This window comes from Colletotrichum destructivum, chromosome 1, assembly GCF_034447905.1.
Source record: "Colletotrichum destructivum chromosome 1, complete sequence".
NCBI lineage: Eukaryota > Fungi > Ascomycota > Sordariomycetes > Glomerellales > Glomerellaceae > Colletotrichum > Colletotrichum destructivum.
In genome coordinates this window covers 2,602,291-2,630,037 of record NC_085896.1, presented here as the reverse complement: position 1 = coordinate 2,630,037, position 27,747 = coordinate 2,602,291, and the positions used below count along the sequence as shown (strand labels likewise).

At 54.4% G+C, this 27,747-nt stretch overlaps 8 protein-coding genes across 8 annotated transcripts; 3 read left to right on the top strand and 5 right to left on the bottom strand.

The window, feature by feature from the left end:
* On the bottom strand, positions 1 to 2,819 carry CDEST_00808 (Putative SCA7 domain, SAGA-associated factor 73). The gene is made up of 5 exons (XM_062916967.1): positions 2,486 to 2,819; positions 2,287 to 2,418; positions 1,706 to 2,227; positions 1,475 to 1,651; positions 1 to 1,417 (listed from the first exon to the last, which is right to left on the bottom strand). Exons 1-5 carry the CDS (start codon positions 2,511 to 2,513, stop codon positions 1,008 to 1,010), a joined length of 1,269 nt encoding a protein of 422 aa, XP_062773018.1. The 5' UTR covers positions 2,514 to 2,819; the 3' UTR covers positions 1 to 1,007.
* A 274-nt stretch (positions 2,820 to 3,093) lies between these two features.
* CDEST_00807 (Putative zn(2)Cys(6) fungal-type DNA-binding domain-containing protein) lies at positions 3,094 to 6,456 on the bottom strand. Its single transcript, XM_062916966.1, has 5 exons — positions 6,307 to 6,456; positions 5,360 to 6,152; positions 4,488 to 5,207; positions 4,262 to 4,402; positions 3,094 to 4,211 (listed from the first exon to the last, which is right to left on the bottom strand). Exons 2-5 carry the CDS (start codon positions 5,417 to 5,419, stop codon positions 3,405 to 3,407), a joined length of 1,728 nt encoding a protein of 575 aa, XP_062773017.1. The 5' UTR covers positions 5,420 to 6,152; positions 6,307 to 6,456; the 3' UTR covers positions 3,094 to 3,404.
* Positions 6,457 to 9,436: 2,980 nt separating this feature from the next.
* CDEST_00806 (Putative SGNH hydrolase-type esterase domain, SGNH hydrolase superfamily) lies at positions 9,437 to 10,883 on the bottom strand (the record flags this gene model as incomplete). The annotated part of the gene is made up of 3 exons (XM_062916965.1): positions 9,437 to 9,508; positions 9,571 to 10,688; positions 10,763 to 10,883. 3 exons carry the CDS (start codon positions 10,881 to 10,883, stop codon positions 9,437 to 9,439), a joined length of 1,311 nt encoding a protein of 436 aa, XP_062773016.1.
* An 839-nt stretch (positions 10,884 to 11,722) lies between these two features.
* Positions 11,723 to 14,171, top strand: CDEST_00805 (uncharacterized protein). Its single transcript, XM_062916964.1, has 4 exons — positions 11,723 to 12,578; positions 12,704 to 12,972; positions 13,045 to 13,773; positions 13,826 to 14,171. The coding sequence occupies exons 2-4, from the start codon at positions 12,840 to 12,842 to the stop codon at positions 13,999 to 14,001; spliced, it is 1,038 nt and encodes a 345-aa protein (XP_062773015.1). The 5' UTR covers positions 11,723 to 12,578; positions 12,704 to 12,839; the 3' UTR covers positions 14,002 to 14,171.
* A 566-nt stretch (positions 14,172 to 14,737) lies between these two features.
* CDEST_00804 (Putative ras-like guanine nucleotide exchange factor, SH3 domain, SH3-like domain superfamily) lies at positions 14,738 to 20,132 on the bottom strand. The gene is made up of 5 exons (XM_062916963.1): positions 18,758 to 20,132; positions 16,384 to 18,687; positions 16,110 to 16,326; positions 15,765 to 16,035; positions 14,738 to 15,543 (listed from the first exon to the last, which is right to left on the bottom strand). The coding sequence occupies exons 1-5, from the start codon at positions 19,610 to 19,612 to the stop codon at positions 15,516 to 15,518; spliced, it is 3,675 nt and encodes a 1,224-aa protein (XP_062773014.1). The 5' UTR covers positions 19,613 to 20,132; the 3' UTR covers positions 14,738 to 15,515.
* A 1,483-nt stretch (positions 20,133 to 21,615) lies between these two features.
* CDEST_00803 (uncharacterized protein) lies at positions 21,616 to 21,777 on the top strand (the record flags this gene model as incomplete). The annotated part of the gene is made up of 1 exon (XM_062916962.1): positions 21,616 to 21,777. The coding sequence occupies one exon, from the start codon at positions 21,616 to 21,618 to the stop codon at positions 21,775 to 21,777; it is 162 nt and encodes a 53-aa protein (XP_062773013.1).
* Positions 21,778 to 22,346: 569 nt separating this feature from the next.
* On the bottom strand, positions 22,347 to 23,117 carry CDEST_00802 (uncharacterized protein; the record flags this gene model as incomplete). Its single annotated transcript, XM_062916961.1, has 1 exon — positions 22,347 to 23,117. The coding sequence occupies one exon, from the start codon at positions 23,115 to 23,117 to the stop codon at positions 22,893 to 22,895; it is 225 nt and encodes a 74-aa protein (XP_062773012.1). The 3' UTR covers positions 22,347 to 22,892.
* Positions 23,118 to 23,648: 531 nt separating this feature from the next.
* CDEST_00801 (uncharacterized protein) lies at positions 23,649 to 24,077 on the top strand (the record flags this gene model as incomplete). The annotated part of the gene is made up of 1 exon (XM_062916960.1): positions 23,649 to 24,077. The coding sequence occupies one exon, from the start codon at positions 23,649 to 23,651 to the stop codon at positions 24,075 to 24,077; it is 429 nt and encodes a 142-aa protein (XP_062773011.1).
* Positions 24,078 to 27,747: the final 3,670 nt, after the last annotated feature.

The following is a 27,747-nucleotide window of genomic DNA, read 5'->3' as shown; positions in this document are numbered from 1 at the left end:
GTGGTCACGGTCGTGATGTGGGTGGAAGAGGACGAGGAATCGGTTGAGAGACAAAGGATACAGTGCTCGTACGGAGCGCACGAAGCTCTCCCGAGCGTATTGTAGTGCGATGCAGTGATCTCGCTAGGTAGCGGTAACATGTGATGAGTGGACGGTCGAAATAACCGCTAGGCGAGACTTCAGTGTGCTCCCACTTTATGGCGGAGGGAATTAGTCTGCAGTGCCGAGGTCAGCTTGGCGCAGTTGCCGGGCGGGCGGTGCGTTGTCAATGATGGGCACAAAATCCGGGGTAAGAACGCAACGACGTCATCGTCGCGCGCCTCTAAACGGCGCTATTCCGCAGCCGGGGTTAAGCGTGGGAGAAGGACCCACAAGCTCATCCGGCAACGATAGCTTCTCGTTGGGTTGATTTCGTCGGGTGAAGGGGGGGGCTGGTTGCCTTCACCGATTCGAGCTCAATCGGGCGCTTGACTGACGTTGGTGTTGGCTTCTCAAGTAGTGTAAAGCAGATGAATCGCTGGCCCACTGAAGTCCACATGTCAATTTCCCACCACCGGGTGTCTCTGAGGCGGGCTACCTTCAATACCGGCAATGGTGCCAGATGATATACGCCGTGTGGGCCCTCGACTACCAATCTTGAAGTATGCGCCCAAACCCCATCTTGAATATACATATTCGCTTTCCGCAACCATACCTGACTCTGAGCAACCGCTACCCATTGACGCAGGGATCCCCAAACGCCGCTGCTTTGAAGAAAAAGAAGAAGACAAACCCAAGAAATTCTTTGGCCGTGTTTCCAGTCGCAATCAGTTGTTGGTATACATGCCACCATAAAGAAAAAGACGAGGTGGGGGGAGGTAACTTAACGCCTACCTCACCCCCTCTCATCAAAAATGCACTAGCCCATAACCCAATGCCCTCATATAAGCCTCGTTATACCACTCGGTTTTATGCACAAACAATCTACTAGCGGATTGTCTCTTCTCCATGACCCGGGGTCTGCCGAATTATGCTCTGCTCGTCACCGAGGGCCGTCGCTGCGGTGGTTGGCTTTGCATGCTGAAGCTTGAAGATCGGCGAGCACCTCCAAAGTTCAGATCCGCCGTGTCGGGCTCGCCAGGTGCGTCTTCCGTGTCCATGAGGCCTGGGTGACCGAACGGCAGCTTCTGCACGCCAAAACCGTTGACTTTGAAAATATTTGTTCGGCCGCCGTTTGTCGCCATCTGCAGCTGCTCATGAAGGCGCGCGAGCTGATACTGTCTCTTGATTGGGTTAAGGAGTGGCTGCGGTACTACGGGTTGTGGGTTCCAATGCGCCAGAGCACTCATAACGGCAGCCGTCTCCTCGTCCGAGTCCACTGGCCCGGCGTTGGCCTCGTCTTCGTCTTCCAACGGGGCGTTGGCGTCGAGTGCGGCCTCTGCGGAAACATTAGTATCTGAAGCGACTTTCAGGGATGCCATTGTGCGCCACATACTTTGCTGTTTGGCCTGGTTCTTCTTCTGGTATGCCGCAAGAAGCATGTCATAAGGCAGAGATCTTCCTGCGACGGCACGTTTTGCTCCCATGCTGTGACTCTTGCAAGTGAGTGACCTTGCACATGGCTGCCCATTGGGTAAGAGGACACCACACTGCCGTTCGACATCCACGGGACCTGTACCTCAATTAGCATATCGGTATGCCACATTAAAATGTGGGTGGCGCCTACCCTTCGGTTTAGGAGCCTTTGGCTTAGGCTCCTCCTTCTTTTTCTTTTGCTTGGGTCCTTTTTCGGCATCACCATCCGCCTTGCGCTTCTTTCCTTTGCTGGTATCTCCATCGGTTTTCTTACCCGCGGCCTTCTTGGTTGTCTTGCTGCCGGTAGCCTTCTTTTCCGCTCCGTCCTCTTCACCATCGCTGTCGTCCTCTCCCTTCCCATCCGCATCCTCGTCTGCTTTCCTGGCTTCTTCTTCGCGCGCAGCTTCTTTGGCTCGCTCACGGGCTTCTCTCGCCTCTTTCTTGCGCTGAGCCTTCTCCTTCTTCAATTTGAGGCATTGTGCGATGTGGGCCTTGGCAGCTGTCTTGAGGATACTCTTCTTGCAGTGCTTGCATTGCTGCAGATCGGGTGTGTCTTCGAGGGGTCGACCGGTCGCGAAGGCTTCGCGTGCGCTGTCATCGAGGGGGTTGACGACCGGTCCGGGAGAAGCAACAGAAATCGTTGGGGAATCGTCCTTTTTGGGCTTCTTGTCTTCTGGTGTGGCGGCACGACGGTCAGTCGGTCCACCACAGGTCATGTTGATAGGGCCTCACCTTCAACGATGCTTCCTTCTCTCCAGTTTCCGGGTTTGTTGTACTTCGGTGCCGGCTTCTTGAGTTTGATAGGACCATCTGGTTTGTTCTTGGGGTCCTTCTTCGACGCGACCTTGATTGTCTGCTCGTCGCCTAGTTGCGCATTCACGAATCAGCACGAGCACACATGAACAGATGGGGTGAGATAAGCGTGTATTACTCTTCTTGGGATCCGAAACCGCGGCCATCGTGCGTAACGTATGCTACGTCCAACAACCGTGGTGGTCTCGTGGCTGGGTTGGTCGCGATGTCAATAGAGCAGGGCTTCCCTCTAGTGTTGGTATATGGCAAAGGGCCGTTCAGTGACGGAGACGTGCAAGGTGTCCAAGTCCGGCTATTGATCTCTGCCGGAGAAGTCACTTCATGGCAGCGTGATTGCGCCGTACTCGGTATATGTCATCGGGGACGGTTACTGATGATTGTTGATGCGCCGAGCCCTGGGTTCGGCTCTGTTGGAGAGTGGCCGTTGATTGTCGTTACCTGTTAGCTTGGCGGAGGACAGTGGTTGGAGTCACGCGTTGAAGCCGCCAGTCCCCACAGCTGAACGCCCATAGGCCCACCTGCACCCTGTACTGTACCATTCCATGATCTACGCGCACTGCGCACTGTCCCAATATCAGATTCATCGTTGCCGAGACATGTGGGCTCGCGCTATTACCTGGTGATGTAGGCGACACTGGCACTCAATCCAACTTGACTAGCAACACAAAGCACACATTCATTACACATAGCTTTCTTCTTCCTTTCAATATCTATTCCAGTGTCGATGTAGCAGTAGTCAGACTTACAATTCACCCTCGTCTTGGTATAACTTAGTCAATGTCCTGTTGATCGTCGGGCAAGGCTAATTGTGCCTTATTGTTTTACTTGGTTGCGAAAACAATCGTCTTGTTCCGTAGTACCACCGTTCAGCCTGTTTTTAAAGCATCTCTAAAGCACCAAAACCGATGGTATCACCCAACCATAACCTAGCTGCTGCTCCGAACCACAGGATCTTGGGCCCATAACGAAACCTTTCAAAGCGACCCAGAACCATTCACCAATGCGCCAGCTCCCCCATTGGCCCTTATCTCCAGTATTTACCAGTCGTATGCCAATATTCCAGCTGCACCGGACCTGAGCACAGTATCCTCGTGCGCCCGCATAGCCTCCATCATGGATCGCGCATGCAGCATGCCCATATCACCCCAGATCGTCTGAATGACGCCCAAAGCCCATTCCCAGTATTGTTTCGGAACTCCAGGAGCGCATCCCGCTACCTTTAAATGAAACAGCAATGCCGGCAGTCCTGCTGATCCGGCTCCGCCACCACCGGGGCTTTCTACTGTTATCTGCGCCGGCCCATCGAGAGCCGGATGTCGCCAGTGCGTCGGCGCGCTCACAAGCGTGTCCCTTGCCAGCCTCCGAATAGTCGCAAGGTAATGGTCGCGCGCGGCCGCCGACACTAGTGATAGACTGGAGACTGGGTTTTTGTTCGTCAAGTCCAGCAGGTTCTGGTTCACCAGAACTCGCGCCCATCGGTAGTAGTTCCAGATGCGAGCTGTCCAGACGTCATGGTATTTATGATATTCGCCCTCGAAAACCGCCTTTGGTGGGAGATGAGTAGCGTTGATGGTCTCGTATATCCAATCTCCTTCCAGCCCAGCCTCCCATGATGCCAAGTCGGATTCGAGATCAAGTAATTGTTGCAACACGCTGGCAGTTTTTGGGTTTCCATCACTGATAACATGGCGATGGATCATTGACGAAGTCTCGACAAAGCGAGCAATCAAAACTGCGAGGTCGGTGGACGGTCGGTCGATAGGCAACTGGAGTTGCGAGCCGTACGACACCCAATCGTAAAAGTCTGGGGGCATCGGCATGCCCGCAACGTGAAGAGGTATATACTGCAAAATAAGTCAGGTCTAAACAGCAGGATAAAAGCGGCGCATCTTACCATTGAATAGCACAGCTGCAGCAGTGCTCTGAAGCCTGCAAAGGGCACGCTGGGCATAGGACACCAACTTCTCATCAAAGCCGCTCCCCCCATGACGTGGGCGTGAACTGTGCCGGTGGAGTAGTGGCTTCCTTTGACAACCTACGCAGCCAGTGCTCATGTTAGCCTACAAACGCAACAGCAATGGCGACTACAGCGTAGAGGTTACTGGTAGGCGCTAACCGACCTCAAACATGGCCAGCGCGACGACGGCTCTCATCGTCACATCTATACTGGGAGTGTGTGGAGGTCGAATAAGCTTTCCGGTTTCTCGAAGTGCCGAGCCGTACTTCTCTCGTGCGGTAGCCATCATTTCCATGTTGCCAGTCAGGTTGTACAGCCCGGCCAGCCCTACAGCACACATAACGTCCTGAACTGCTGGGTGCCATATCCAACCTTCCGCGGCAAGGTCTTGGCCGGATTTCGGTTCGTCAGGGTGGCCTATCAGGTACCGATTGACATAAAATTGTACGCCTTGCTCCTCCAGGGTGGGACCGATGTGCAAAGTTGGCGGACTCGACTCGCGGTTTTCTTGCTTGACTACCGGGAGCGGTATTGGGGACGAAGATCCTGCCGAGTGGTGTGTTGACGAAGGAGACGAGAACGATGCGACGCTTGAGGCTGGCGAAAGTGCGGCTACGGGGCCCGGTCGTGATGCGGCCCTCACGCTGTTGGGCGTACTCTTCCGGCTGTAAGCTGGTGACGAAGCAGGCGGCGATGGAGCATTTGATGCGGAAGCCTGGATGAGACCATTCCCGGGGCTGTCAGAAACACCCCATTGGGCATGAGCTTTCTTGATAACTTTGGTGCTTTCATCGCGGAACATAAGCGAGAGTTGGTCTCGGTAGCCAGGGCATCTTTTGCCCACGCGGATGCATTGCGAGCATTCGGGTTTCACTTTGTCGCACTATAACGGAGCACATTATTAATCGGAAACCACCTTAGCCCGTTGGTAGAGCGAAGGAAAAGTAGAAGAAGAAGGACCACCAAGCAGAGTAACACGGGTAGGGTTTGCTTCGGGATAGGATAGAGCGACTAGTTGAGTGTGCTGCTACATACCTTGATGCGACGGGTTCGGCAATTCTGGCAGCCCTGGGAGGCCTTACCACAATAGACCATTCTCGAGTTAGGGGGTTGCAAGAAATGGCCTTCTTTTCTTCGAGAACTCAGGGAAGTAGACTGATACTTAAGGTTGACGTCGTCTTTCGGATGCGAACTACCGGTACGATAGCCGTTGGGGCGTACGGTCCATCACCAGTCGTAAGAGAGGAAGCGGGTTGTCATGCGAGTGCTCAACCTGGCGAAAGGACAATGGGACAGACGGAGGACGCAGTAGAACGGTACTGGATGTTGCCGATGTGTCTGCGGTTATAACTTGAGAAGAGGTAGGCAAGATGCTGTTGATGGTCGAACCAACGGGAGTGAAAACGTTGGATTGATGGGGACGCCGCAACAGCTTCTGGGGGCGAAAGAGGACGGGTGACGGCAGTTTACTGCGAGGTATCCTTATTCGTTCGTCAGGGGAGGGGGCGTGCGGAGCAGAGTTGCCAAGTCGAGGTTCGCAATCGTTTCCAGACAGAAAGAAAAAAAAAAGGAAAAGGACGGGATGGGATGAAGAGGGAAGTTGAGTTTAGTGACTGAGTGAAAGGGAGGGGGGCGCGGGCTTGGAAGCTCCCGTCGCGGATCCAAATGACACTAAGGGCCGGGGTGGGACAAAGCGACTGAGTCGTTCAATGGGACTGTGAGACAGGCTGGAGAGCCGGCGGATAGAAGGACGGGGGTCCGTTGATTTGAGGCCCCAGACTCTATAGCATAGAATGGTGGTGGAATGTCTCGTTCCAAGTTTCGTCAGCTTGTCTTGCTGTTAGTTATCTACCTGGGCTGAGACCACGTAGTTGGAGGTGCGGTGGACGGCGGCCTGGGTAAGGTGGATGGGAAAGGCAAATGCAACGGAAGGCACGGACGATGGAAAAGTAATGTAGGAATTCCACAAGAGAGAGGCGTACAGTTAGTTGGTTGACTGCACGTTCAGTCCTGTAGTGTTCAGGCGAGACGCGCCTGGGCGTTTAGAGGAAAGTTGCTCTAGGCAATTCGCAGTTGGGTAGTTGTGCGATACAAGGCGTTTGTGCCTTTCCTGAGGTAGACAGATGGGGATGATGATGGGGCAGAAGGAGGAGGAGGAGAGGAAGACGAGGACGACGATCATGGGGACTGAACTTTCCCACCTAGGCACGGATGCTTTCAAACACAGCTCGGACTTGGGGAAAGCCCCGGGAAAGTGCAGCGGGATCTGTCATCGAAGCCCGCCTCAAACTTCGCCCATCTCAGCTACCTACTACCTACCTTAGGTAGGCCCAGTATTACCCACAGTCCAAGTACCAAGTACCTGGGCTAGCGCCTGTAGTATGCCATCACTACCTTGTGCAGGTAGGTTGGGTAGAAGGGTATAGGTGTTTTGGAGCAGGCAAAGGAACCCGGCCCCATTATCATTTATGCTTTACCGCTGCAAAGGGAATCAATGAGGCGTTCCATCCCGACAAGCGATGGGAACCCATTCCTCTCTACGAATCTACAAACACCTATAAAACCTACCAGCCTTAAGGTATGTACCTAGGCAGGCAAGCAGGCAGGCAAAGCTCTCCAGCTCATCGAGAAATAACACATGCCAGAAGATGCCCTGACAGGAGAGGTTCCCCTTGACAAACAGCAACGAGGCCAGTGGCGAACGGCGGCATTGCATCTGACACTCGGACTTCACGCATGTTTAAACGTGTCAAACGTGGGCACGAGTCTTTGGCTGTTTCTGTTGTTCTGCGTATGGATCGCTGGGAAGCACCTCGCCGTAACAGCACAGGCACCTTGCACCCTGTGCATCCACCGAGTGACTATACAAGTGTCAGCCTGTCCCTGCCTGGGTACCTAGGTTAACGCGGAAACATTCGCTAATCCGCGTTTTCTTTTTCTTTTTGTAAAGTGAGAGCAGCCGTCTATCTCTTGGTACCTACATAGTGCATTCTGGTAAGCTTTACCATCTGACATGTAAAGCTTGGATGATGGTAACGGGACTAGTTTGATTGAGCCTAAAGCCGCCGTCACAAGTTGTCTTGTTGCTGGTAGGCGGCCAAAAAACAGTTCGGTCAGTGTTTCGCTCAAAGGTCAAGCCTCATGCCGTGATCTGCATTGCATAGGTCCGTCCAAGCTTCAGTACTCCGGGTCGTAGACACATTTCAACGACAGTACAGAGTACTCCGTGGTACGAAGAAGGAGTGATCATCAACCCGGAAGAAAAAGGACAGAAGGTCCAACACACAGCGAGTTGCCTCTAGCCCTCGGCCCCTCTCAACTCGCTTTCGACCTGCGTACCAGGACGGCTGCAGCAGAGCTGCAGTTTTTCGTGCCGAGGGTTGCTGGCAACGATTGCAACCGCAGCGTGCGTCGTACATGTGCGGCCATCGCTACCATCACCGTCATCAGGAATAAGAAGAGGAAGTCAAGAAAGACACAAACCAGGCCTGGGGTAAACCCGTCCCGCGACAGTCGGGCGGCATCGCACTTGTAGCTCTGGGCCCCCGAGCCCAGCGCCAGGGCCATGCTTGAACAAGAAACGGTTGCTATTCCCGCCGGGCCATCGAAATCTCGCCCCGAGTGCCAATCAACGGAAATAACTGCCCCCCTCCCCCCGGCTTAGGTCCCAGAATCTGGGATTTGTGGTACCCTAGCTACCTAAAGTCTCCGGCTCCCCGTATACCAATGGAGCCCCCAGAGCCCTCCCCGCGAGAGGCTCGCCCGGAACCACGGGCAGAACGCATTCTGTTAGATACATAGCGGGTTCAAGCCAACAAACGGCCGCTGCGGGACGGGTGAGACACACCTGCGTTCTGCCATTGAGGATATGATGTCTTCTCTCCTCAATATCTCTCTGCCCGCCGCTGCGGTCTGGAACGACCCAGCACTTGCTCACGTCGGCACCAAAACATGCCGATTAGCCGTATTCGACTTCCTGGACGATTGCACAATTGCCACAACACTTCCGCACTAGTACTGAATATCTTGTCACCCGCAGCGTTCTAGTCGTTGGTGGTCCCCGGCCCAATCCCAAGCAGGGGTTTTGTATTGGCTAGGACTTACACGCAGCTCGAAAGGGTCACATTTGGCCAGCTGCTTTAGTCGGCCGTCGCCGTCACCACACTGGCATCGTCCAGATTCGCAAGTTCCCACCAACGGTTTAACGACAGTGTCCCCTAACTATGATTAAACACTGATGGCTGCCCAGAAATGACAGCTCATCGGGGCTCGCGCCCCACAAGGAAGGGGAGGGAGAGGCAGGGATCGACGTGGAGGCAACCCACCTGATGATCACTTTTCAGGACATCTACTATGTAAGGAAGGGGCCAGAAAGATACTTAGGCGAAGCAACACTCCACGGCCCTAGGGCTGTCCCTGCTGGCAGCTGTCATATATCAGGGTGCACTAGTAACGTGTAGGCGATCCGGTACAGATATGGATATGACACTGACATCTCATGGGCCGTCTTCAGAGTTGTTCCTCCCTATCAACTTCTTACTATGCTCTTCCGGAACCTGCTGTACATCACGCTTCGTAACATCCTCAGAGGTCTGGCACAACTCGTTAAGGCCTCAAAGACAAATTATTCCGAGAGATTCTCCGAGCCAAGGGGGTGACCCCGCCAGATGGATGCACCACCCAACCAAAGAGACTGTGGTAATTACTGTACGAAGTACATACTGCCTGCCCCTGCGAACATGCACCCCAGTCACGGAAAGCATGTGAACGGGGCCTCGGTGTAACTCGCGATCCTAGACCCCAAATCTATCCGACTTGCGGCCGGTGAGGACGACACGCCGATGTACCTTATGTCCGACGGGGAACGAAAACATGCATCCACTATGCGGAACATCCGCAAGACAATCGACATTAACTGATCATGTACCGCAGTGTAGAGTCAACAGCTTGGACCAGAAAGCAGGTTGTATTCTGTGCGCCGTTGAGGGTATACAGGACGCGAATATCCGACAGCGCGATTATTAGAATATATGTCTGCCCGCACACTGCAGCCTCCTTCCGTACTTGCACTACACAAGTAGCAATCGGTTAGCGGCTGCTTGTAGGCATGAGCTACAGAGATATAGCCAGATCAGACCAGACTCTGTAAACTTCATCTCTTATGGCTTCATGACCGAGGCTTCTCTGTAAACCTGTCAACAAAAGTTTCGGAGACACAGCGTCAACCATCGGAAGTGAAAGCTTACTGGGTGGAAGGTTTTCCCGTAATATGTTGGGACATACCACATGGAATTCTGAATCATGACATCCTCATGAGCAAATCGTAGCGACGGATCGTCCCGCTTAGCCCTTGCCATGTAACACAGGGCCATGAGGCCCCAGTCTCCCGAGCCCTCGGCCGGACTTAGGCAGGTATCCGGGTCCACGAGCGTCGACAGCGGCGACAGGGTCCGGCTTCGTGCACCGTCAGTACGAATGCTCGTACCGTTGGGGGCCGGCGTCGGGTCAGTCACGTTTGGATTGTTATCCTTGCCTCCAACAAGGAAGAACCAAGTCTCGGTTCGGTTGTATGCAGGCTCCGTCACGGTAGGTTCGCAGAAACGATGGCCGTCAAATCTGGCGTCGTAATCGACAAAAATGACCTTGGAAGTTGTGAACCTTGAGTTGACCGCATCGATGGATCGCTTGAGCTTGTCGTTGACTGCCATCACCATGTTGTTCATCCGCTGACGGACATCCCTCTTGAGCTTCGGACCCTGCCACCAGACACCCAGAGTACAGTTGTCGCATTCGTCAGTCTCGACGCTAAAGAACCGAGCATATCCGGTGACAGTAATGACAAACCACGGGCGCTTCTCCCAGTGGACCTTGTCCAATATCTCCATTATCACCATCTCTAGTCGCTGCTCAAAATCGGGACACTCGATCCGGTCAGATGCGTCCTGTAGAGCCGCCTCACACGTTCCGGAGTAGAAACTGTAGAACCGGAAGATACAAGCGTTCATAACCCGGAAGAAGCCAAGGTCGTTGCCCCCGATAGACAGGATGGCGAAGTCGGCATTGATGGATGTGTTGAAGTTGTCAATTTGACTGCGCTCGCCGCCGGACAGAATATTCTCGGTCGTCGAACCGGTGCAAGATAGGAACTGGAAGGTCGCCGCGTTCGCTCCCTGACTTTTGGCGAGATCGGTGAAGATCAGAACCGGGTGTGCGTGGGAGCCAAGTCGGCACTCATCTTCGACCCCGTCAACACCAGTACCAATGCCAGCGCTATAAGAATCACCAAAAGCAACAAACCCTGCAGCGTTTTGCGAGTCTTGCTGGTCGTTTATGAACCGATTTCGGAACGGACCCTGCGAGAGTGCTGCGAGAAGCCTCGTTAGGGGATTACAATATTGGGCTTTTTCATTTTCATTTTCATAATGCTCAGAGACATGCCTTTCCTCGGAGGGCCAATGACCTGCTGGTCATTTGGCCATTTACTCGGGTCCAATAGGTTCCCGGAGAGAACCACAGCCTCCAACAGCAGAAAGAAGCCGAAGACAGCAGACAGCAACATCACTATGTTGAGACTGATTTCGAGACGCGGCAAAGCGGAATATTGCAGAAAGCGATCGCGGGCAAGAGGAACGCGGTTGAAGCGCGGTGGTTTGGGTTCACATCAACCAAGATATTCAACATCCAAGCGCCTAGGTTGCAGACACGACGAGCCGAGAAATTCTACGGATTTGAGAGAGGTTTGGGGAGCGTGGGAGATCGACGTGCTCACCCAGCCTGCTTACCTCACTCAGCCCGGCAGGTTGAGGACGAAAGTTGTCAGACCAACTGCTTCAAGGAACGGCTGCACGAGGGACATTCCAGAATCATGGCAGGTCAACGACAGTCAGCTTGGCCCCACATCACATGGGCAAGCGCCTGACAACCACGTGACGGAGTGTTTATCACACAAAGTGTACGAATACGGCCCGACGGTCAATGGTGGAGATTCCGGGCCCGTGCATCGACCCAACAGTGTTTACTGAGCAAGGGATAGACGAGCAGTTTAGTTGATGTCCTTCTGTAGACAGCTAAACGAATAACAATCAAACGGAGACGTTTAACGGGTTTCTTTTTTGGTCAATCCCCGTCTTGGCCTTTCTCTACCGGCCTCCCGACTTGGCTTGCAGCTGAAGAGGAGCCAGAAGTGTTTAATGTCACTGCAAGATGGTACTACGATTATGGTTTCGTGGATAAAAACAGGACTCCAATGAAGCACGTGAGCAGTCAAGCTGCGGATTCGACGTTATGGAATGCGGATTGTGGGCGGACTATCAAAGAAACACCTGCGTCTCTATTGCGATCAATCAAATCATTTATTCAAACTTGTGTCGGTCACTGAGACTTATCCACGTAGAGCAGCAGTAACCGGGCTTTGGATCCTCTCTGTGAAGGCAGCCGACCTGCGCAAACGATTCCCCAAGAACTCGAGGCAGTTTCCCCGAGAAACGACACACCAGACGGGTGACGTAATTGGTACTCTCTCTTCCATCCTCCCTAACGTCATAGCTCCCCCAGCTCAGAATCGCCTACTTTCGCAGCTGCCGATCGACCGATCCACCCATACACTTTCGCAAAGCTGCAGGGTAATCTTGGCGGGTTGGTGGACAAGATGACGAGCTGTGTGAACCAATTCGCCAGAACCAGCCCACTCGTTGGCTGGACTCCTTTCCATGTGCCACATTAAGGGGTTAACCGCAACTCGTCCATTTGCGCCAGCTTTGACGTGATCTCATCTACTTGTCGGTGCTGGACGGCCAACAACCAATCCGACGGGGGGAGGACGAGGCAGTATTGACTACTCTGCCCCCCTACTAACTACCTGCTTTCGACAGCCTACGCTGCCTTGCTTTGACCCTGCTCAAGCCACCTCCTTCGCATGGATGGCGCAAGAGCAGTGCAAGTGCAAGGTGTGGCTCCTGGGGTGCAGGACAAGTTCCGCCTGGACTGACCCTCTCAATTGTCACTTAGACAATCAATTGGCTGGCAGACGAATGTGTGACACTAGCGAGCCCAGCAAGGTGAGGTAAGTTGGACAATCATGGCCAAGATATCTGGTTTGCTCCCTCGAGCCGCTGTACCCATCCCGGTCGAGAGCAAGCGCTGAGGTAGCGCAACCGCATCATCGCTCACCCGTGGAGGGGAAGGGGAAGGGAAGCCGCTTGCCGCACCTGGCCTCCTACATCCATGCCAACACGCCATATTACGTCCCGTTCAGGTACGTTCTGTGACCATAGGCAGGCGAGGAAGTCTGGGCCCAGAAGACGTCAGACCTGTTTAAGACTGGCTGGATTTGTCTTATAAGAAGCCTCTTCTGACAACCTCACCCCACCCGCCCTTTAGGAATCTTTCCTTCTCACCAATCCCCACCAAACCCGAAACCACGATCACCCATCCCGGATCCGAATTAGTGCAACGATCTCACGGTGAAGGTCGATAACAGCGAATCAAATAGACATCACATACGGACTCTTCAAACATGGAGACCATTAGCAACATCACAAACGCGGCGAGCAAGGCCATCTGGGGCACAAACGAGGCTAACCAGGAGCCCGTTTCGGGTGTCAAGGGAAACACCAACCAAGGCGAACCGTTTGACGCCGGCAACATTGGTATGTAGAAGCGTAGAAGTCCCAGCTTGGAAGCCATCGCTCCGAAAGAAAAGATGCTAACCCAGAGGATAGAGAATCCCTTAGACAAGAAGAAGAAGGCCGAAGTAGCAGATGCCAGCACCTTGTCTGGCACGAGTGGAACAGAGTCGACCTCAGGGCCCACTGCGACCACAGGTCTGACCACTACTGTTACTCCCAGCACAAGCACAGCGTCAACCAACCCGACTGACCCCTCGACAACGGATGATCCTCTGAAGCACAAGTCGACCCCTCTTGCAGAGAGCAACCTGACGGACAGGTCACGAACTGCAGAAGACATTAAGCCCCATAAATCGTTTGCCACCGAAGACCCCTCAAAGAAGAAGGAAGACATTGGCAAGCCTGAATTGAAGAACACCTCTACTGTCGATGCGTCCCCGGCTGACAGCGCCGCTGGAAAGACTGATACACGCCACCCTGCCGATCCCTCCACCGACCCTGCGCCCAAGGGCCAAGACGTCAACAATAACGCCTCTGGGCCAATTACCGGAGGTGACAAGCTCGACGGTCCCGGGCCCAGACCCTTGGAGACTGTTGCCAAGGAGCGTGGAGGTGATGCTGGGAATGTCAAGAAAGACTCTACCAAGGGCGGTCTGATCGAGGATGAGTCGGCATCAGGGCTTGAGGGCAGCAAGAAGGATGTTCCCAAAGCAGTGAGCCGAAGCGAAGGTACGGGGGAGAAGTACATCAAGACTTCAGGTTTGGCGGTCGATGGTGGTGACTTTGATGCAACCAAGCCAGGCGCGGGCCGCGAGGCAGATCGTGAGTGTTTTCAAGTTTGGGACTCCCAAAGACCCAGCTAACGCATAAACAGGTCTCCTGGACGAGAAAGATCCTGCCCATGCCGCTGCCAAGGCTGCTGCTGCATCCAGCAGTGACAAGAGCACTGGAAAGGCCAGTGAAGACCGCACACACAGCCCTAACGCGGGTACCGAGAAGGAGAAGGAGAGTCTTAAGGACAAGATCAAGGCTAAACTCCACCGTCACTAGGAAGGAACTGATTCAGCCAGAGGCCTTTCGTCGAATATCTCCATGTTGTATCGACAACGATCTTAGTGCCAGCGCTGCGATGTAGCTTTATGACGACTGTTTCTTAATGAAGGATAAACATGACTGTTAATATAATGCTTTCTTGAACCATATGTCGCCCAACGTCTCGTGCGAAGTGTTCTTCCTAAGGCATGTTTGAAGAGGCGAGTAAGGATTAACCACAGTAATCCTCTTCCCAATACCCAGCTCCTATTCCTACTTCCCTCCCTTGAACAGATATACAAGGAGGAGTAGCTGCTGCCCGTCGCATGTTGACTGAGTACAGACACTGTTCGGACAAGCCCTCTGACTGACGCCTGAACGTTTGGCATCTTTCCTTCCACTTCCCTCTCCCTCCTTTGGCTTAGTGCATCTGGGAACCAATTCCAGAATCGTCGGTGATAGTGACATTTCCACGCAGGCTCTGTCTAGGTCCATAGGGCAGCCTGGTTGTTGAGTCTGGGTGAGGGTGTTATAAACACCCACACGAATTATATGGCGCCATCTGAGAGGCTTTGCCAGTCTACTCAGAAAGTAGAGTTTATCAGGGCCGCACTATTTCTCATGACAAGAACGCAAAGTGGCATGTATGGACAGCTCAGTGTATGGCTTTGGTTTGTTAGCTCGACACAGAAGTTTCCTCGAGTGTTTCGTTCGCTGTCAGTAGGTAGGTAGTGTCTTGGGCCAACTATGAGGGGCCGAAGAATGAAATCGTCTTAAAACTGACAGTGACCGACTAGAGTCTGCAACTCCTATTCCCCAGTATCTGATATCCTAGCGTAACTTTATCCCAGAAAACAACAGGAGGAAAAAACCCTATACACCAACATTTCATTGACTTCGTGCACGCTTTTGGGGGAGGGTGGTTGTCCTTCCATCTCTTCACCCCCTGTTTCCCCGTTCATTCTGCACCTTGTCGTTAGGCGATTGACCAAGCCAGGCCTTCCAACCCACCAGCGCCCCTCCCTCTATTTGCAAGGACATGGTCACTTCCGAGCCCGGCCAGCTATTGGGTCATGCTTGCCTGAACCATGATGTACCAATGCACCTCTTCTCTCCATGAACTAACTGCCAAGCCTCCCCCCCTCTCCCTCGACAGGAAGGATACAGTGCTCCTTGACCCTCCATATGGCGGAGGAACTATCATCTTCCAATTCTCATTCTGTCGAACCCTTTTGGGTAGAACTGCGCACCAGCCTCGTTTCTCCGTGACCCCTCTATCTGAGTATATCTCAGCCCTGCGGCAATAAGCGCCGGGCAGGTGATTTCATATCAGCCATGTTCCAATGTGCTGTCGTAATCCTGACGGGCCGGTTTGTAGGGCAACGCCTAGGGGGCATTGAGTGACTTGCGTGCCAGTAGAGTCCTGTAAACGTGGGAAATGCCCAACGACAGCTACAGCCAGCCCACCATACTGGGATAGCCTTGCACGGGCGAGGCGCAGATGTGTTTCTCTCCATCCCGGTAACTGTCGATCATAGGAAGCCAGATTCGGCAAGAACCCTGCATCACAATCAAACAGAGTAAGCAAACGCCTTCCGGTTTCAAAGCAGATGATTTGCGAGAGATAAACAACCAAAGGGTATCTTGAGGGCGCGTAATGGGACCGCCTCGCTAACAGCCACGAACAACAGTTGGTTCGTGGGTGCGGGCAACCAACGGGCCTCTAACCCCAAAATGAAACCGCCCCAAACGCTCCGGGTTGATCTCGCAATGCTACGTACCTCACGATCTTTTCGTCTTCTCGCTCGCGCGGCTCCACTTGCAAGCTCTTGTCGTACATCTCATGCACGTCTCCTGCGGCCTGCATATTGCTTATTATGTAGTCTTGTAGCTCCGGGACAGGCTGCAATGAGTACCCGACGGCCTGGTACTGCTGAATGTCACGGATTACCTCGGCCGTCTTCGCCCGCTTGGCAAAGTTGATGAGGTTGGTCTTCTTGATAATGGACGGGATTCCGTCTTCAATGAAGGTCAAGTCGGTCAGGTAAACACCTTGAGGGCAACGTCAGCATTGCCTTGGCCCTCGTCATTGTCACGGATGGAAAAGGAAACGGAGGAATACGAACCGAAGAAAGGAATGCAAGGCGGATTCGCCACGTGTAGAGCCTCTCTGTATTCTCCAAAGTTCTTTGTACTGGCCATGAGCTTTCGCATGGTTTCCAAAACACCTTGCGTCCGTTGCGGTACCTGGTCCCACGTTCTCTTAAGGCGAGCGATGGGCGCAGTGCCTAGTGCCGAAATGATCGAGGTGAGCGTAGAGAAATTGTTGAGACTCCGGCATTTCTGTGGGTTGTCAGTGCAAGGCTTAGGTTACTATGATACCCGACGGGTTCTACTTACGTCCGCAACAGCGACAAAGTGCTTGATCACGATGACACGCTTCTTCACGTCCATTTGAGCCAGAATCATCTCTGCCACCCAGTTTGTCATCTGGTTCGAGTGCAAGATGAGCGCCTTAACGTTCGGTGCCGGTTCAGGCTCTCCGTCGGCGACCTTCTTCTGCCACGTCTTGTTAAGGCATTCGGTGGGCTTGATCTTGCCGTACAACCGAGACTCGATGATTGTGAGCTGACGGGCGAATTCTGTGACATCAATGTCCAGAAACTTGAGCTTCTTCATGTTCTTGGGCATGATTGGCGACGGCGTGTTTTGGTTGAGCGTCTGGACCATGCGGCGGGCTCCGGCTTGCTGGCCGCTGAGCCTTTGATCCAAGACCGACATGAGCGGCGCAGAGCCGGGTGTCTCCGTCGACTTGACCGTGTCCCGCGCAAAAGTGTAAACATCCCGGATAAGCTGTTTCGATTCCTCGTTGTGCTCCTCCATCCAGAAGTTGTCGAACCAACTCTTCAAGATGTTGACCACCCGGAAGCGGATGAGCTTTTGTTTCCGATCCCGCCAGGCTTCGAAATCCTGTTGAGACAGACCTTCGGGTGGCTGAATGCCGAAGCGGTTGACGAGAAGCTTAAAAAGGTCCTGCGCTGTCGTGAAAGACCTGTAGGTAAGAAGGAACGTGTTGTTGAAGTTGGAGTCTAGCTTGTCGTGGCGCGTCAGCTGCTCAACGAGGGCCTCCAACGTACCGCCCTTGACGATAGGTGGCGTAAGCTTGTTATCCCATGCCAGATCCGGCTCGTGATCCAACTTGAGGAATTCCGGCGTTTCATCAACCGGGGGGACATTGCTCTGAGGGTTCGGATCATCGCCCAAAATTTTCTTAACCTTTGAGTAATCGCCTCCTCGAAAATTTCCAGTAGTGTCACCTTCGGTGAATGATTGTGAGGTGATCATGGGAGGCCGCACCGCTATTGGCGTCGTCCGCGACTCCGTTCGTTGATGGGGGCGGTCGTACGGCATAGTGTCTCCTCTGCGAAGCTGCTCGCGCTGTATGACATCTTCCCTTTGCCTGGAATCAACATGCTGCTGCATGTTGATCTGCACTTGCTCCGACAATAGTTGCAAGGAGAATCCAATGTGTGACGAATTCGTCTCGAGTGCCTTGGCACACTGGCGGACGTACTCGAGACGGTTCTCCAGAGCTTCGCCGCGCACCTCGGCCCATTCATCAGCCAAAGGTCCGGCCACGGCTTGACAGCCCACCACGAGGTCTGAGATGTTATCGTACAGGCTCTGCTTGTTGGCGGCGAAATCCGCCAGCTGAGGCGTCTGGAAGCTGTTTCCGAGCGACGATAGATCGATGGACTCGATAAGGGCGTACCATGGTTTGAACATCTCGAGAACCTTGCCTCCGGCCGAGCAGACATTGTTGCCGATGATTTCATGCCTGAAAGATGTCATGATCTTGTCCGCCACAACCAAGTGCTTGTCCAGCTCTCTTATACTGAATACAAGCATTCGCTTGAGCTCGTCCAGCCTCTCAAGAAGTTTACCGTCCAGCATCGCCGTGGGCTCCACGACACCCTCTTCATCTTCTAGGAAGTTCGCAGTGATGGGATCGCGAGAGCCGAGGCCGTTATTCTGCCAACTACCGCCGGTGGAACTGCCAATGACGAACCCAGGGAAAAGCCGGGGGATCTCTTCTCCTCGCTGCTGGCGAGCAATTTCGACATAGCTGAAAACCCCGAGCAACACACCGTCGGCCTCCTGAAGACATTTCTGTACCGATTCAGCGTTAGGCCAGTCAGCGGCAGCTATGTGAGATGAGATCACGAGTTTGGAGAACTTGGACATCATGTCCCTGAAGTGAGGGTAGAGAGCCTTGTTCGTCGAGATAATAGAGGGTTGGCCAGAATGGTTGTCAGTAGTGCCAGACCCGGCGGCCAGGAGTAACCTGAGGTGGTCAGAGATGTCCTCGGCGCGTGCAACATATTCGGAGCGATTGTTGCTGGTGATAGCATCGCGGTATCGATCTACGGCCCTGCGCATGTTGGAGACAAGGCGCGTCCATGTCAAAGGCGGCGCCGAGCCGTCATCAAAAAAGGAGCGAGGCACGGTGCTAGTTGGCGGCGTGTTGTACGACGTGCTGGTGAACGACGTGGCCGACGCAATCATCGGCGTCGCGTTGGGCGCAAGGTTCGGGTTCAGGTACGCTTCATTCTTCCCCCTGGAAACCTGCGCTGCACCGTTCATCGAGTCCATGGAAGTAGAGGGCGAAAGCATCTCGCTGCGAGAACGACGATTACGAGGCTGCTGTGGACATGCACCCAGTCAGCAAAACAATTTCCCGAAAGTCACCAGATTGACGGCAAGCCGGTCTTACCAGAGACCCGCGGGAAGCGAGCATCAACGACTCGCCCTCCAGCTCGGAGGCCGAGTTTGCTTCGGAATCTTCGTCCTCGTCCTGAGTCAATCCTCTAGCCATCATCTCTGGAGGGGGCCGCGTCTTCTCCGGAACGTTTACGTTCATCCTGTTGCGCGGGCCCGTCTCGTTGGCCGAGCTGGGTGATTCCAAGGGCAGCTCCATGCTGCGGTCGCCCGTCATCATGTTGTAGTAGAAGAGGCGACCATCGGGGGTTGCTTGCGGGATCCAAAAATCAGCCCTCGATTTATCGCCCAGATCAGCGCCCTCAAGCGGCAGGCCGTTGGCGTCGTCCAGTTCCGACTCGTCATCCTCCTCCAGCTGCTCATCGTAAACCTCCTGATTGTCCTCCTCATCGTCGAGGTGTTCGAGTTCGCCGTTTTGATCATGGTCGGGGATCTCGTCGGTGCTCGTCACAATCTGACAGTAGTTGCTAGGAAACCAGCCGCGAACGCCATTGATAACGCCGTCCCACCAGCCGGATTCAAGTTGTGTGATAACTTGGATGACGTCGCCTTCGTGAAAACTAAGACTCGTGCGGTCGTCGGCCTCGTAGTCGTACAGAGCTCGGACATACATTGTGCCCGGCGGGGCGGTCCCCGCAATGCCATTCATTACGGAGGAGGAGGAGGTGATGGCCTGGGAGTAGGGTGAGTAGGCGTGGCCGACGTTGGGCTGATCCAACGTCGGTTGGGATTGATAGTAATTGCTGCTGTGTTCGAGGCCGAGGTTTTCGCGCGAAGGCTTGTTGCGAGGAATGTAGTTGTTTTTTTGACCCTGAACTAGTGCCGGCACTGCGGTCTGTGTCATCAGCATGATGAGGTGGTCGCGCTGATAACCCAAGGAGGGACGGGGTCAAGTCATGATCCGGTTCCGGTTCTGCTCTAGTTGTTGCCTCAAGCTCGCCCGAGGTCAGGGCAAGGAATCGTCAATCGTAAGGGTTTCGTGGGAGAGGGGATGAGAGTTGTCAGAGTCGGGGCGACAACTTGTTGAGGTTGCGAAAACCCACAATCAAGGAGTCGCAGGTTTGGAGCAGGGGGGATGTGGGCTTCAAGTTCAAGTTGCGGGGGCACGTTCGTCTCGTCTGGCACCAGGCGCAGCCGTGTGTGGTCGACGTGGTTCTTTTTGGCGCCGGAACTGACGCTGAGGTTGGCAAGCGCTGAGGCCGTTCCGTCGCTGTCGCTTTCACTGCCACGGTCGCTGTCGCTGTCGCTGTCGCGTTAAAGAATTCGAGCGAGTGGTTCGCGACGATAGACGCTGACTGGTGGGATGAGTGAGATGGTGGCCAGCGGGTGGAGGGTAGAGAGAAAGAGAGAAAGAGAGAGGCAGGTAGAGGTGCGTGTGTGCGTGCGTGTGCGTAAGGGACGGTTTGCAGGGTATTTTGCTCGCGTCTTGTGTGATTGGCAGAACAGCGGGGACCAGGAAGGGGTTGAGGGGTTGAAGAGGAGGATCGCCTGATGAGGGAAAGCCGCCCCCGAAGGACCAATGTCGCCCTAGCCAATCTTTGGGCGGGAGTATCAGACGGTCTCTGTAAATGCCTCTTCTTCCCCTTTCCCCGTTGGCGATGCTGCTTCGTCGTCTACGCCGCCCATCCGTCAAGAACGAAGAAAAAGAGGAGAAGGAAGGAAACAAGGAAAAGACAAGAATTCTCTGGCGAAAATCTCTCGTCGTCGTCGTGATCGCAGTCTTGACCGGGGCACCTGTGATAGAACGGGTATTGGAGATGCTGCGTTGTGGATCGATAGTGATGACGGCAGCGGTACCCTCTGGGACCAGATAGCAGTATGGGACGCACACTTAAGATTGTGCCAGCAAGCGGTAGCACAACCGCAGGGTCTTAACAGCAGAGACGGAGGACTTGGACTCGGACTCGTGGACGGTGCACTAAAACAGGACCGTACAGTCTTTGTTTGTGTTCGGAGCCCGCAAGTGCTGCGCAGTGACTTGCAGTGGGAAAGGCCCCGGCAGACTTGTGCTCTTCCCCCCCTCACCTGGATTCTCCCAGGACCCTGCTTGTCCGTCTCGTTGCAGCGGGTCCCTTTAGCACTCTATCCGAACTCTTACTGGCCAGAGGGCGCATCACCCCTTCCTTTCCGAAGGAAGCGAACTTGAGAGTGAAAGGGTGAAGGTGGCATGTAGAATCACATCACTGAGTGTCGTTCATGGTTTGGTTTTTTTGTTGTTGTGCTGCCAGCCCGTCGAGCACTGCACGTAAGAATCGAGCAAAAGAATAGAACAGCGGCGGAAATGCCTCGGAGTGAGGACAGAACGACTCTAGACTCAACCTATACTGTCGGGGTCGGGACACAGGGAGCCTGGGATGCTCTTCCCCTTTGTTTACGAGAACGAAGCTGTGTCGTCCACGCATCCCCCGACGACAATGGCAAGTAGCCCGGCATGCCAATCCATCTCACAGTTCAACAGGACGTCTGTGGGTCTCTCCTACAACAACGTCTTCGGTGCGCATACAAGACCGTCGAGACGAAGAAGGGGGACGAGAGGGAAAAGAAGCGCGGCCTCCTTAGCCCGATTCCGGTACGATTGCAGGTGTAGGGAGGTGCAGGGGCCGTCTTACACCGATGTGGATCCCGGGCAAAACCAAAGACCCGATGTGGACGTCAAATCTCGTCCGTCCGATCTGTAAATATTGACACTGTGTTGGTAAACTCCCTGCCCGTGCCACCATCTTAGGTGGTCGCCTAAGGCTACACTCCCCTGCCGGACTCGGCAGCCACCTCGGACTATACCCCCCTCACACTGTGCTGCGTCCGAGGGGCAACATCGCCAGCTCTAGGAATAAGCCAATTGCGCGCTCTCGGATGCATCTACCCAATGCGCGTTGCTCTCCAAGCGTTTCCCAACTGACCCAAAACCAGGACACAACATGCAACTCACTCGGCCGCCATGTGCCTCGGATAGAGACAGCAACCAGGCCGGCCAAGCCACTACGTGTCTTGGCATGTCATCCGCGTCGGCTGTAGCAGCGCTTCACGTACCCTTGGCCCTGGACTGGCTCTTTTCATCTTAAGGAAACCTCCGCACGCTGAACTGACGGCTCGACCACCATCCGTACCCGATCTGACACATTGGCTATCGTGTGCCATCAGCGGTGTTATGGTAGCTCGAAGGGGCCGACAGACAGACTCGACAACGTGAACGAAGTCGAGAGTAAGTGCGTGTGAGCAAGATGAGATGGTGCGACCACCTTCACGGTGTGGCCTACTAACCGTAGCATGCCGTAGTGGCCGAGCCACTCTAGGCGTCGCCAATTCAACCTGATCTTAATGGTTGTTCTATTTTGGAATGGAAGGCGGCAGGGCTGCTCCTCAGCGCGGCCCAAACATTTCCGCTATTGTCAACGCTCCTAATTCAACCTGTAATGTAAGTCCGACGGTACTGTTCAGTGAGTGGTCAAAGGCGCTTCAAATTCGGCTTTGCTACTGAACTGCACAGCGACTTATACTGGTGTTAGACATGTATTCCGACCGAGGGCTGACTTGCCGCGGACGAAGTCAATCAAGAACGGCCCCAAGGCATGCGTAGTGAAACCACGAAACAAAATGCATACCTTTCCCACTTGTTGAAGCATCGACCGGCCTCGTCTCCAGCTGTCGGCATATAGGTTTGCGCTCCTGTATGGGTGTTATTGTTGGGGGAGGGCAACGTCCCTTCGATGCGATGAGCGCCGCAGGAACAAACAGATCGTGCCCAGTAGATCGGTTGAGCAGGGTGACAGACGGTAATAATAGGCGTATGCAGTCGCCAAAACCGACGTTTTTTCGATTGAAAACAAGAGCCAACGGTCGATGCATTAGGGAAAGTCGTCGGTTTCAGGTCGTGATTCGCCCATACTCCCGGGCCTTCGAAGCCGGCGTTGCCATCGGCGCCGATCCCATCTCGGCGCGCAGAACAATATGCTGTGGCCTGCAAGGTACTCGACACGTTTGACGCGCGATGGGCGCGCCTCATCAGAGATTCCCTGTTCAGTGGGCGAATACTGTCGTAGTGTATACAGCCGGTTCAGTGATCGTCAGGGGTGAGCCGCCATTCGCCTTCAGGCTTCCTCAGCCTCCCGCTCAGTTTGCTGATCAGCTTGTCAGTCGCCAACTAGCCGTGAGCTTCTTCGAAGACGTGGCGGGATTGCTCCTCGAGACTGCGCAGCCTTTAGTTTCGAGTCCACAAACAGTTTACTGCTGTTATCAGCAGGACCGCGCAAATATAGTAAGCGTAGCGCGGGATTGGCGGTCAGACTTGGGACGAACATGTACGTCTCACGAATGGCGCTTTCGGATATTGTCATTGTCAAGCTGCGACTCAACATTGCTCAGGTCAACTGCCTTTCCAGTGGCGGACAGTGATGTGTCGACGAGGCGAGAGACGGGGGACAGGGGGAGGTCACAAGGTTACCCGAGGGGGGCAATCCGGGACCAGCGGTTGATAGGTGTGCCAGTCTTGCCATATTCTGGAAATCCCGATGCAATCCTCGGACAGGCCATTTATTACCCAGGCCCATTCACCTCCACCAAACCAGTTCCAGTATCTATCCCGGCGAAGCGGAGCGCAAACAGGGCGCCGCTGCTAATGGGGAACCGGTCGACCGGAACCGTGCCGCGGCCCTGACTCCCCCTCCTTGCCCAAGCGTGTGTGGAGGTCCCTCAATAGCGGTATCTAGTAAGCCCCGCTCTGGTGAAGGGGTACGTTTCCAAAGTTGGTCTTGGTTCAGTTTAAACGATAAATATATCAAGAAAAAACTGAATGCACCTTCTCACCGTCTCCATTCTGTTTTTCGTTGCCTAAATGGGGAAAGGGGCATGGCCCTTTTTTTTTTTTTTTTTTTTTTTGTGCTTTGAACATGAGGGCCGTCAAACACCCGTTGATGGACTGCTCTTACGAACCACAGAGCCGCCATAGGAGGGACAGGCCGTACCCGCATCATTTCGAACATGGCGACAACAACAACCACAACCGAAGCGTCTGCGACGTTGACACGGAGGCATCGGTCCCGAGTCCCGATAATCCACTCCTCCTATGGAATCGGTGCTTGCCCTACTCGGAGGCCTTGGGATCTGAAGCCTGGAGGGCGCCGAAAGCCCGGGCTGCTTTGGGTCTTGCAGTAGCAATCTATTCTCATTCCGACTCCCTCTTGTTGCCCTGGTCGATTCTCGGTCTGGGTCATCTTCCGATTTCCATCCGCTCGTGTGAATTCTCGGACTGTCAAGCTGATGGTGGGGACGTGACTTGGGTCAAAGACCCATACAGCCCACCGGAGGGGCCAGCATGACGGGCGATGGAGTGCCGGACTGGGGTGCATGTTAGCTTTCCTAGGCAGGTTTATCGATCGTGGCCGTCTCGCTGGGCGCTGGGAAGTGGTGAAAGGTGAAGGATGCGTGGCATCCTCCTCAGCGCGTCACAATGGGCGACCGGGTTGATGATTGACGTTCACATCAGTGAACCCGCTTGGGTTCTCGGTTCATCGACTTGGCAACTGACAGCGTGTCTGTGGATCTGGTGAAGGATGTCGGCATCGCGAATACTTGTGGCATAAAGGAGCCGGTGTGGAAGTTTGGTCCTTCGGGCTCGCACTTGATAGCTAGGAGCACGAAAGCGAGCAGGGGAAACGCCTTCCAGATCCCAGCAAGCGAAGAGCGTGTTGACAGCTAGCCCCTCACCGACAGACAGGACTGGCCCTCTGTGGCCCCTGAATCTGACCCTTGATGCCTCTGTCCGCCATTTTGAGCCCCCACTCCGACATTTCCTCACTCGAGGCCAACTAGGTGAAGCTGTACGTGCAAGGACTCACCGCATCGTTGGTGCTTGACTGGCGATGCAATGCCCCTCCATCGTCCTGTACGCGGTGAGGATCCAGGCGGTTTTGCGCTCTTCGCTCTGTGGATCAAGGGCCCCGGGAGCGTCCGTCCACGACATTGACAAGGGAGAACCCAAGGGGCGGTGACCAGAGCAAGCGAACGGGCAGGCATGCAAAGACACCAGGAATATGCAGATGTGTACCAGACAGTGATCTGGACCGAAGCGAATGCCTTGGGGAGGGGGAGGGGCACGGCGCGGCTGGCGAGACCTCAGGGTCGACTTCAAAGAGGGGGAGGGGAAGACTTGGACAGGAGATTCTGAAGTGACGAAGGGAGAGATACGTGCTTGCAATGCCAGGGATGCGAAAGAAGATGGGGCCGAAAGGGGAAGCCGACGACGCATCGAGCGCGACAAAGTCGTTTTGGAGGTTGCCAGAGCGGATGAGCGAGGTCATTTAGCTGTTTGACGATGGGGCCGTTCCCAGCGGAATGATGATCACTCCCTTGACACCTCAGTTTCGAAGGGTGAGCAATTACAGCGGCCCAGGTCGAGGAAGACATCCGTAGTGATGGGTGATGGCGATATGGAAGAAGCAATGGACCCAGTCGTGGAAGCCGTGGAGACATTGTGCAACCCGTTAAGAGCCTTGAAGCACAGGGGAAGGTGGTTGAGCCAGGGCATGCCCGTACCATTTGGTGAATAAAAACTCTATGGATTCAGATTTTGGACTGTCCGGCCACGTTAAGAGTGACATTGGGAAATATTGAGATGACCGGGGGGGACATGGGACAAAGTATCCGGCGACAGCGGTACGAGAAAGAGCAGTAGCATTCGCGTTGGCACCAGCCTCACTTTTTGGTTTGTGAAGTTACAGGCGACCCCTTGAATGGCAGCTGCTGCATCTCGTCATGCAAGTCAGACTTGATGCCATCCAAACATCCCACATACACATAGCGACCCATTCGTACATGTGTCCTCAACGCAACTCCTGCGACACCAATGAAGTGTCCGGGCGGCGACGTCAATGAGTGCCAGTTAGGGTGTCAGTACGCTGCAAGATGCAACAATGGGTAAAAGCAAACAGCAAGCCATTCGTTTTATCGCTGATCGTAAGGGGGATGGTTAGGGGGAAAGGGTGATGAAAAGTTTTTACGCTCGAAATGAGAGACCACTTCAAAATCACACAAAGTGCCAAAGCCTGGAAAAAGAAATTCATTAATCCAGTAGGAAGAAACAAAAGATAACACAGAGAGAGGGGGGGGGACGAGTGGGGGGAGGGGTTCGAGACTGAGGGGCGCGGCGCACGGCGACACTCAGGAGTCGAGAAAACGACGTTGGCATCATCTCGTTTGGCGAAGATCGCGGGAGTGCATCCGTGGTGTCCGTAACGGAGACATGGGCCGCTTTGTCGCCTTCCCCTCATTCCACTTGCTAATTGCCCATGGACGGCCTCTTCAGACGGTCAAAAGTTCGTGCTCCATCCCTTTTCAGATCGTGCGCTGGTCTCATCATCGATTTCCTACCAGTAAATGGAATTGGGAGCCCTAAGACAACAGTAACAACGCTAGTCGACTGAACAGGGGAGACGACCCACAAACCCGCTCGTCCGGATGCTTGTCGCTTTGGCAGTCGAGCAGCTCCTAGACAGGGCCCTTCGCATCTCGACTCGAATTGAGTTCAGACCGCCTTTGGGGATGTGGATGAGGATGTGGCCGAAGATAGATAAGGCATCACGGGCGATCGTGCCTCTCCGAAATGTCTTGAAAAAGATATGTCCACGTTTGACGATCCCAGTGCCCCTGTATCGAAATGTGTCCCGCTCTCTCGGCCGGGTATTAAGTGGTACGCAGGCGGCAGCGGCAGCGGTAACGGTGCCGGTACTGCCACGGGTGGGCAGAACGTGCGGGTATCCTCAGTCGCGTTTCGTGCCCAGCGCGTCTGATTGCGTTGCGTTTCTCAAGTGGCGATTGGCTAAATTAGGAAAACAGGCGCGGCGCGCAAGAAGGTTTCTACGTCGACGTGAATCCCTCCCCAATCTGGAGGGGGGTAGAAAAGGGGCCAGTGATGAAAAAGAAGAGAAGAAGAAAAGACTCGGATAACTTCACACCACCGCGTCGGCCACATACGACATTCCGGAGACCCACTTACCCACGTCCGGGCTGCGAACACCAGAAGAAGATGCAGCAGGAAGACGTGGAGGAGCTGCAGCAGTGAACAGGCCGAGCAGGTGCGAGAGGAACGGCGGGTCAAGAGTAGAGACAGCCCGGGATGGAGTTTTTGGCCAATCCCCTGACGGTTCCACTAGTTGCACGTGTATTGGACCGCGTACTCGAACTCGGTGGGTTCGAGAGGTGGAGATGGAAAGGTACACAGGGATACCTCTGCTCACCGCCGAGAGTGACAGGCCGGGTCACCGCCTACGGAATCAAACAGGTATTTCGCAGGCGCACGTTAGCATAGCTCGTCAAGACACGTATCGTCCGAGTACCGGAGTTACCTTGTTCACGCGTTAATGTACCGTCTGGGGCCGGGAGACGGGGTATCTGCCCATTGGTCGGGAAGAGGGCGCGCTGGTGGGGATTTGGAGGTCCTACGGTACTGCAATGCTGGCTTGTCCGGCCGCCTTCTTCGCCGTTAAGTAAGTGCTCACCCCTTTTACCTGGGTTGGCTACCGACCGACCACTGTGGTTCGGATAGAGCCTGGGCAGTATGGGTTTAGCCCAAGGATATCGTGGTTTTGCATACCTAGGGCCTGTTATATCCATTTTCGTCCAGAGGCAACCTTGGAACTCCGGGATGCGAAACGCGGACAGGAGGATAAGGGGCAGCCCACGAAAGGTAGATAGGATCATAGAACCATTGGAAGCTGCGGGAGCGTTCCTCGCCAACCCCCTCGCTCTTCCACCCCTTCTCCCTCTGATTCTCAGGGCTGGGGCGAAATTGCTAACCAAATCGGCGGTCCGGGATTTGGCGAAGCGAGACCGCGAGAACCCTTGAGAATGCTCCATTGCCCCAAGCCGTCGGTGATTGTAATCTCCTTTTCCTCGTCACCTTGCTTTTGCCTCAGCTCTTAGGTTGTCGAGCCCCTCCACCGGCACGACGCCATCTCGGCAGACGCGACGTCAGTACCCAGTCTGTTCTCG

Excerpts from the sequence above, each read along its gene's own strand:
- CDEST_00807 (XM_062916966.1), bottom strand. The coding sequence starts at position 5,419 with ATGGTCTATTGTGGTAAGGCCTCCCAGGGCTGCCAGAATTGCCGAACC. Across the intron at positions 4,403-4,487 it reads TCGCGCTGGCCATGTTTGAG|GTTGTCAAAGGAAGCCACTA; the intron begins GTCGGTTAGCGC and ends CTGGCTGCGTAG. Across the intron at positions 4,212-4,261 it reads TGCAGCTGTGCTATTCAATG|TATATACCTCTTCACGTTGC; the intron begins GTAAGATGCGCC and ends CTTATTTTGCAG.
- CDEST_00808 (XM_062916967.1), bottom strand. The coding sequence starts at position 2,513 with ATGGCCGCGGTTTCGGATCCCAAGAAGA. Across the intron at positions 2,228-2,286 it reads AGAAGGAAGCATCGTTGAAG|AAGACAAGAAGCCCAAAAAG; the intron begins GTGAGGCCCTAT and ends CCGCCACACCAG. Across the intron at positions 1,418-1,474 it reads GAACCAGGCCAAACAGCAAA|AGGCCGCACTCGACGCCAAC; the intron begins GTATGTGGCGCA and ends ATGTTTCCGCAG.
- CDEST_00805 (XM_062916964.1), top strand. The coding sequence starts at position 12,840 with ATGGAGACCATTAGCAACATCACAAACGCGGCGAGCAAGGCCATCTGG. Across the intron at positions 12,973-13,044 it reads GTTTGACGCCGGCAACATTG|AGAATCCCTTAGACAAGAAG; the intron begins GTATGTAGAAGC and ends CCCAGAGGATAG. Across the intron at positions 13,774-13,825 it reads CGCGGGCCGCGAGGCAGATC|GTCTCCTGGACGAGAAAGAT; the intron begins GTGAGTGTTTTC and ends ACGCATAAACAG.
- CDEST_00804 (XM_062916963.1), bottom strand. The coding sequence starts at position 19,612 with ATGCTGATGACACAGACCGCAGTGCCGGCACTAGTTCAGGGTCAAAAA. Across the intron at positions 16,036-16,109 it reads GCCTTGCATTCCTTTCTTCG|GTGTTTACCTGACCGACTTG; the intron begins GTTCGTATTCCT and ends GTTGCCCTCAAG. Across the intron at positions 15,544-15,764 it reads GAAGACGAAAAGATCGTGAG|GGTTCTTGCCGAATCTGGCT; the intron begins GTACGTAGCATT and ends ATTGTGATGCAG.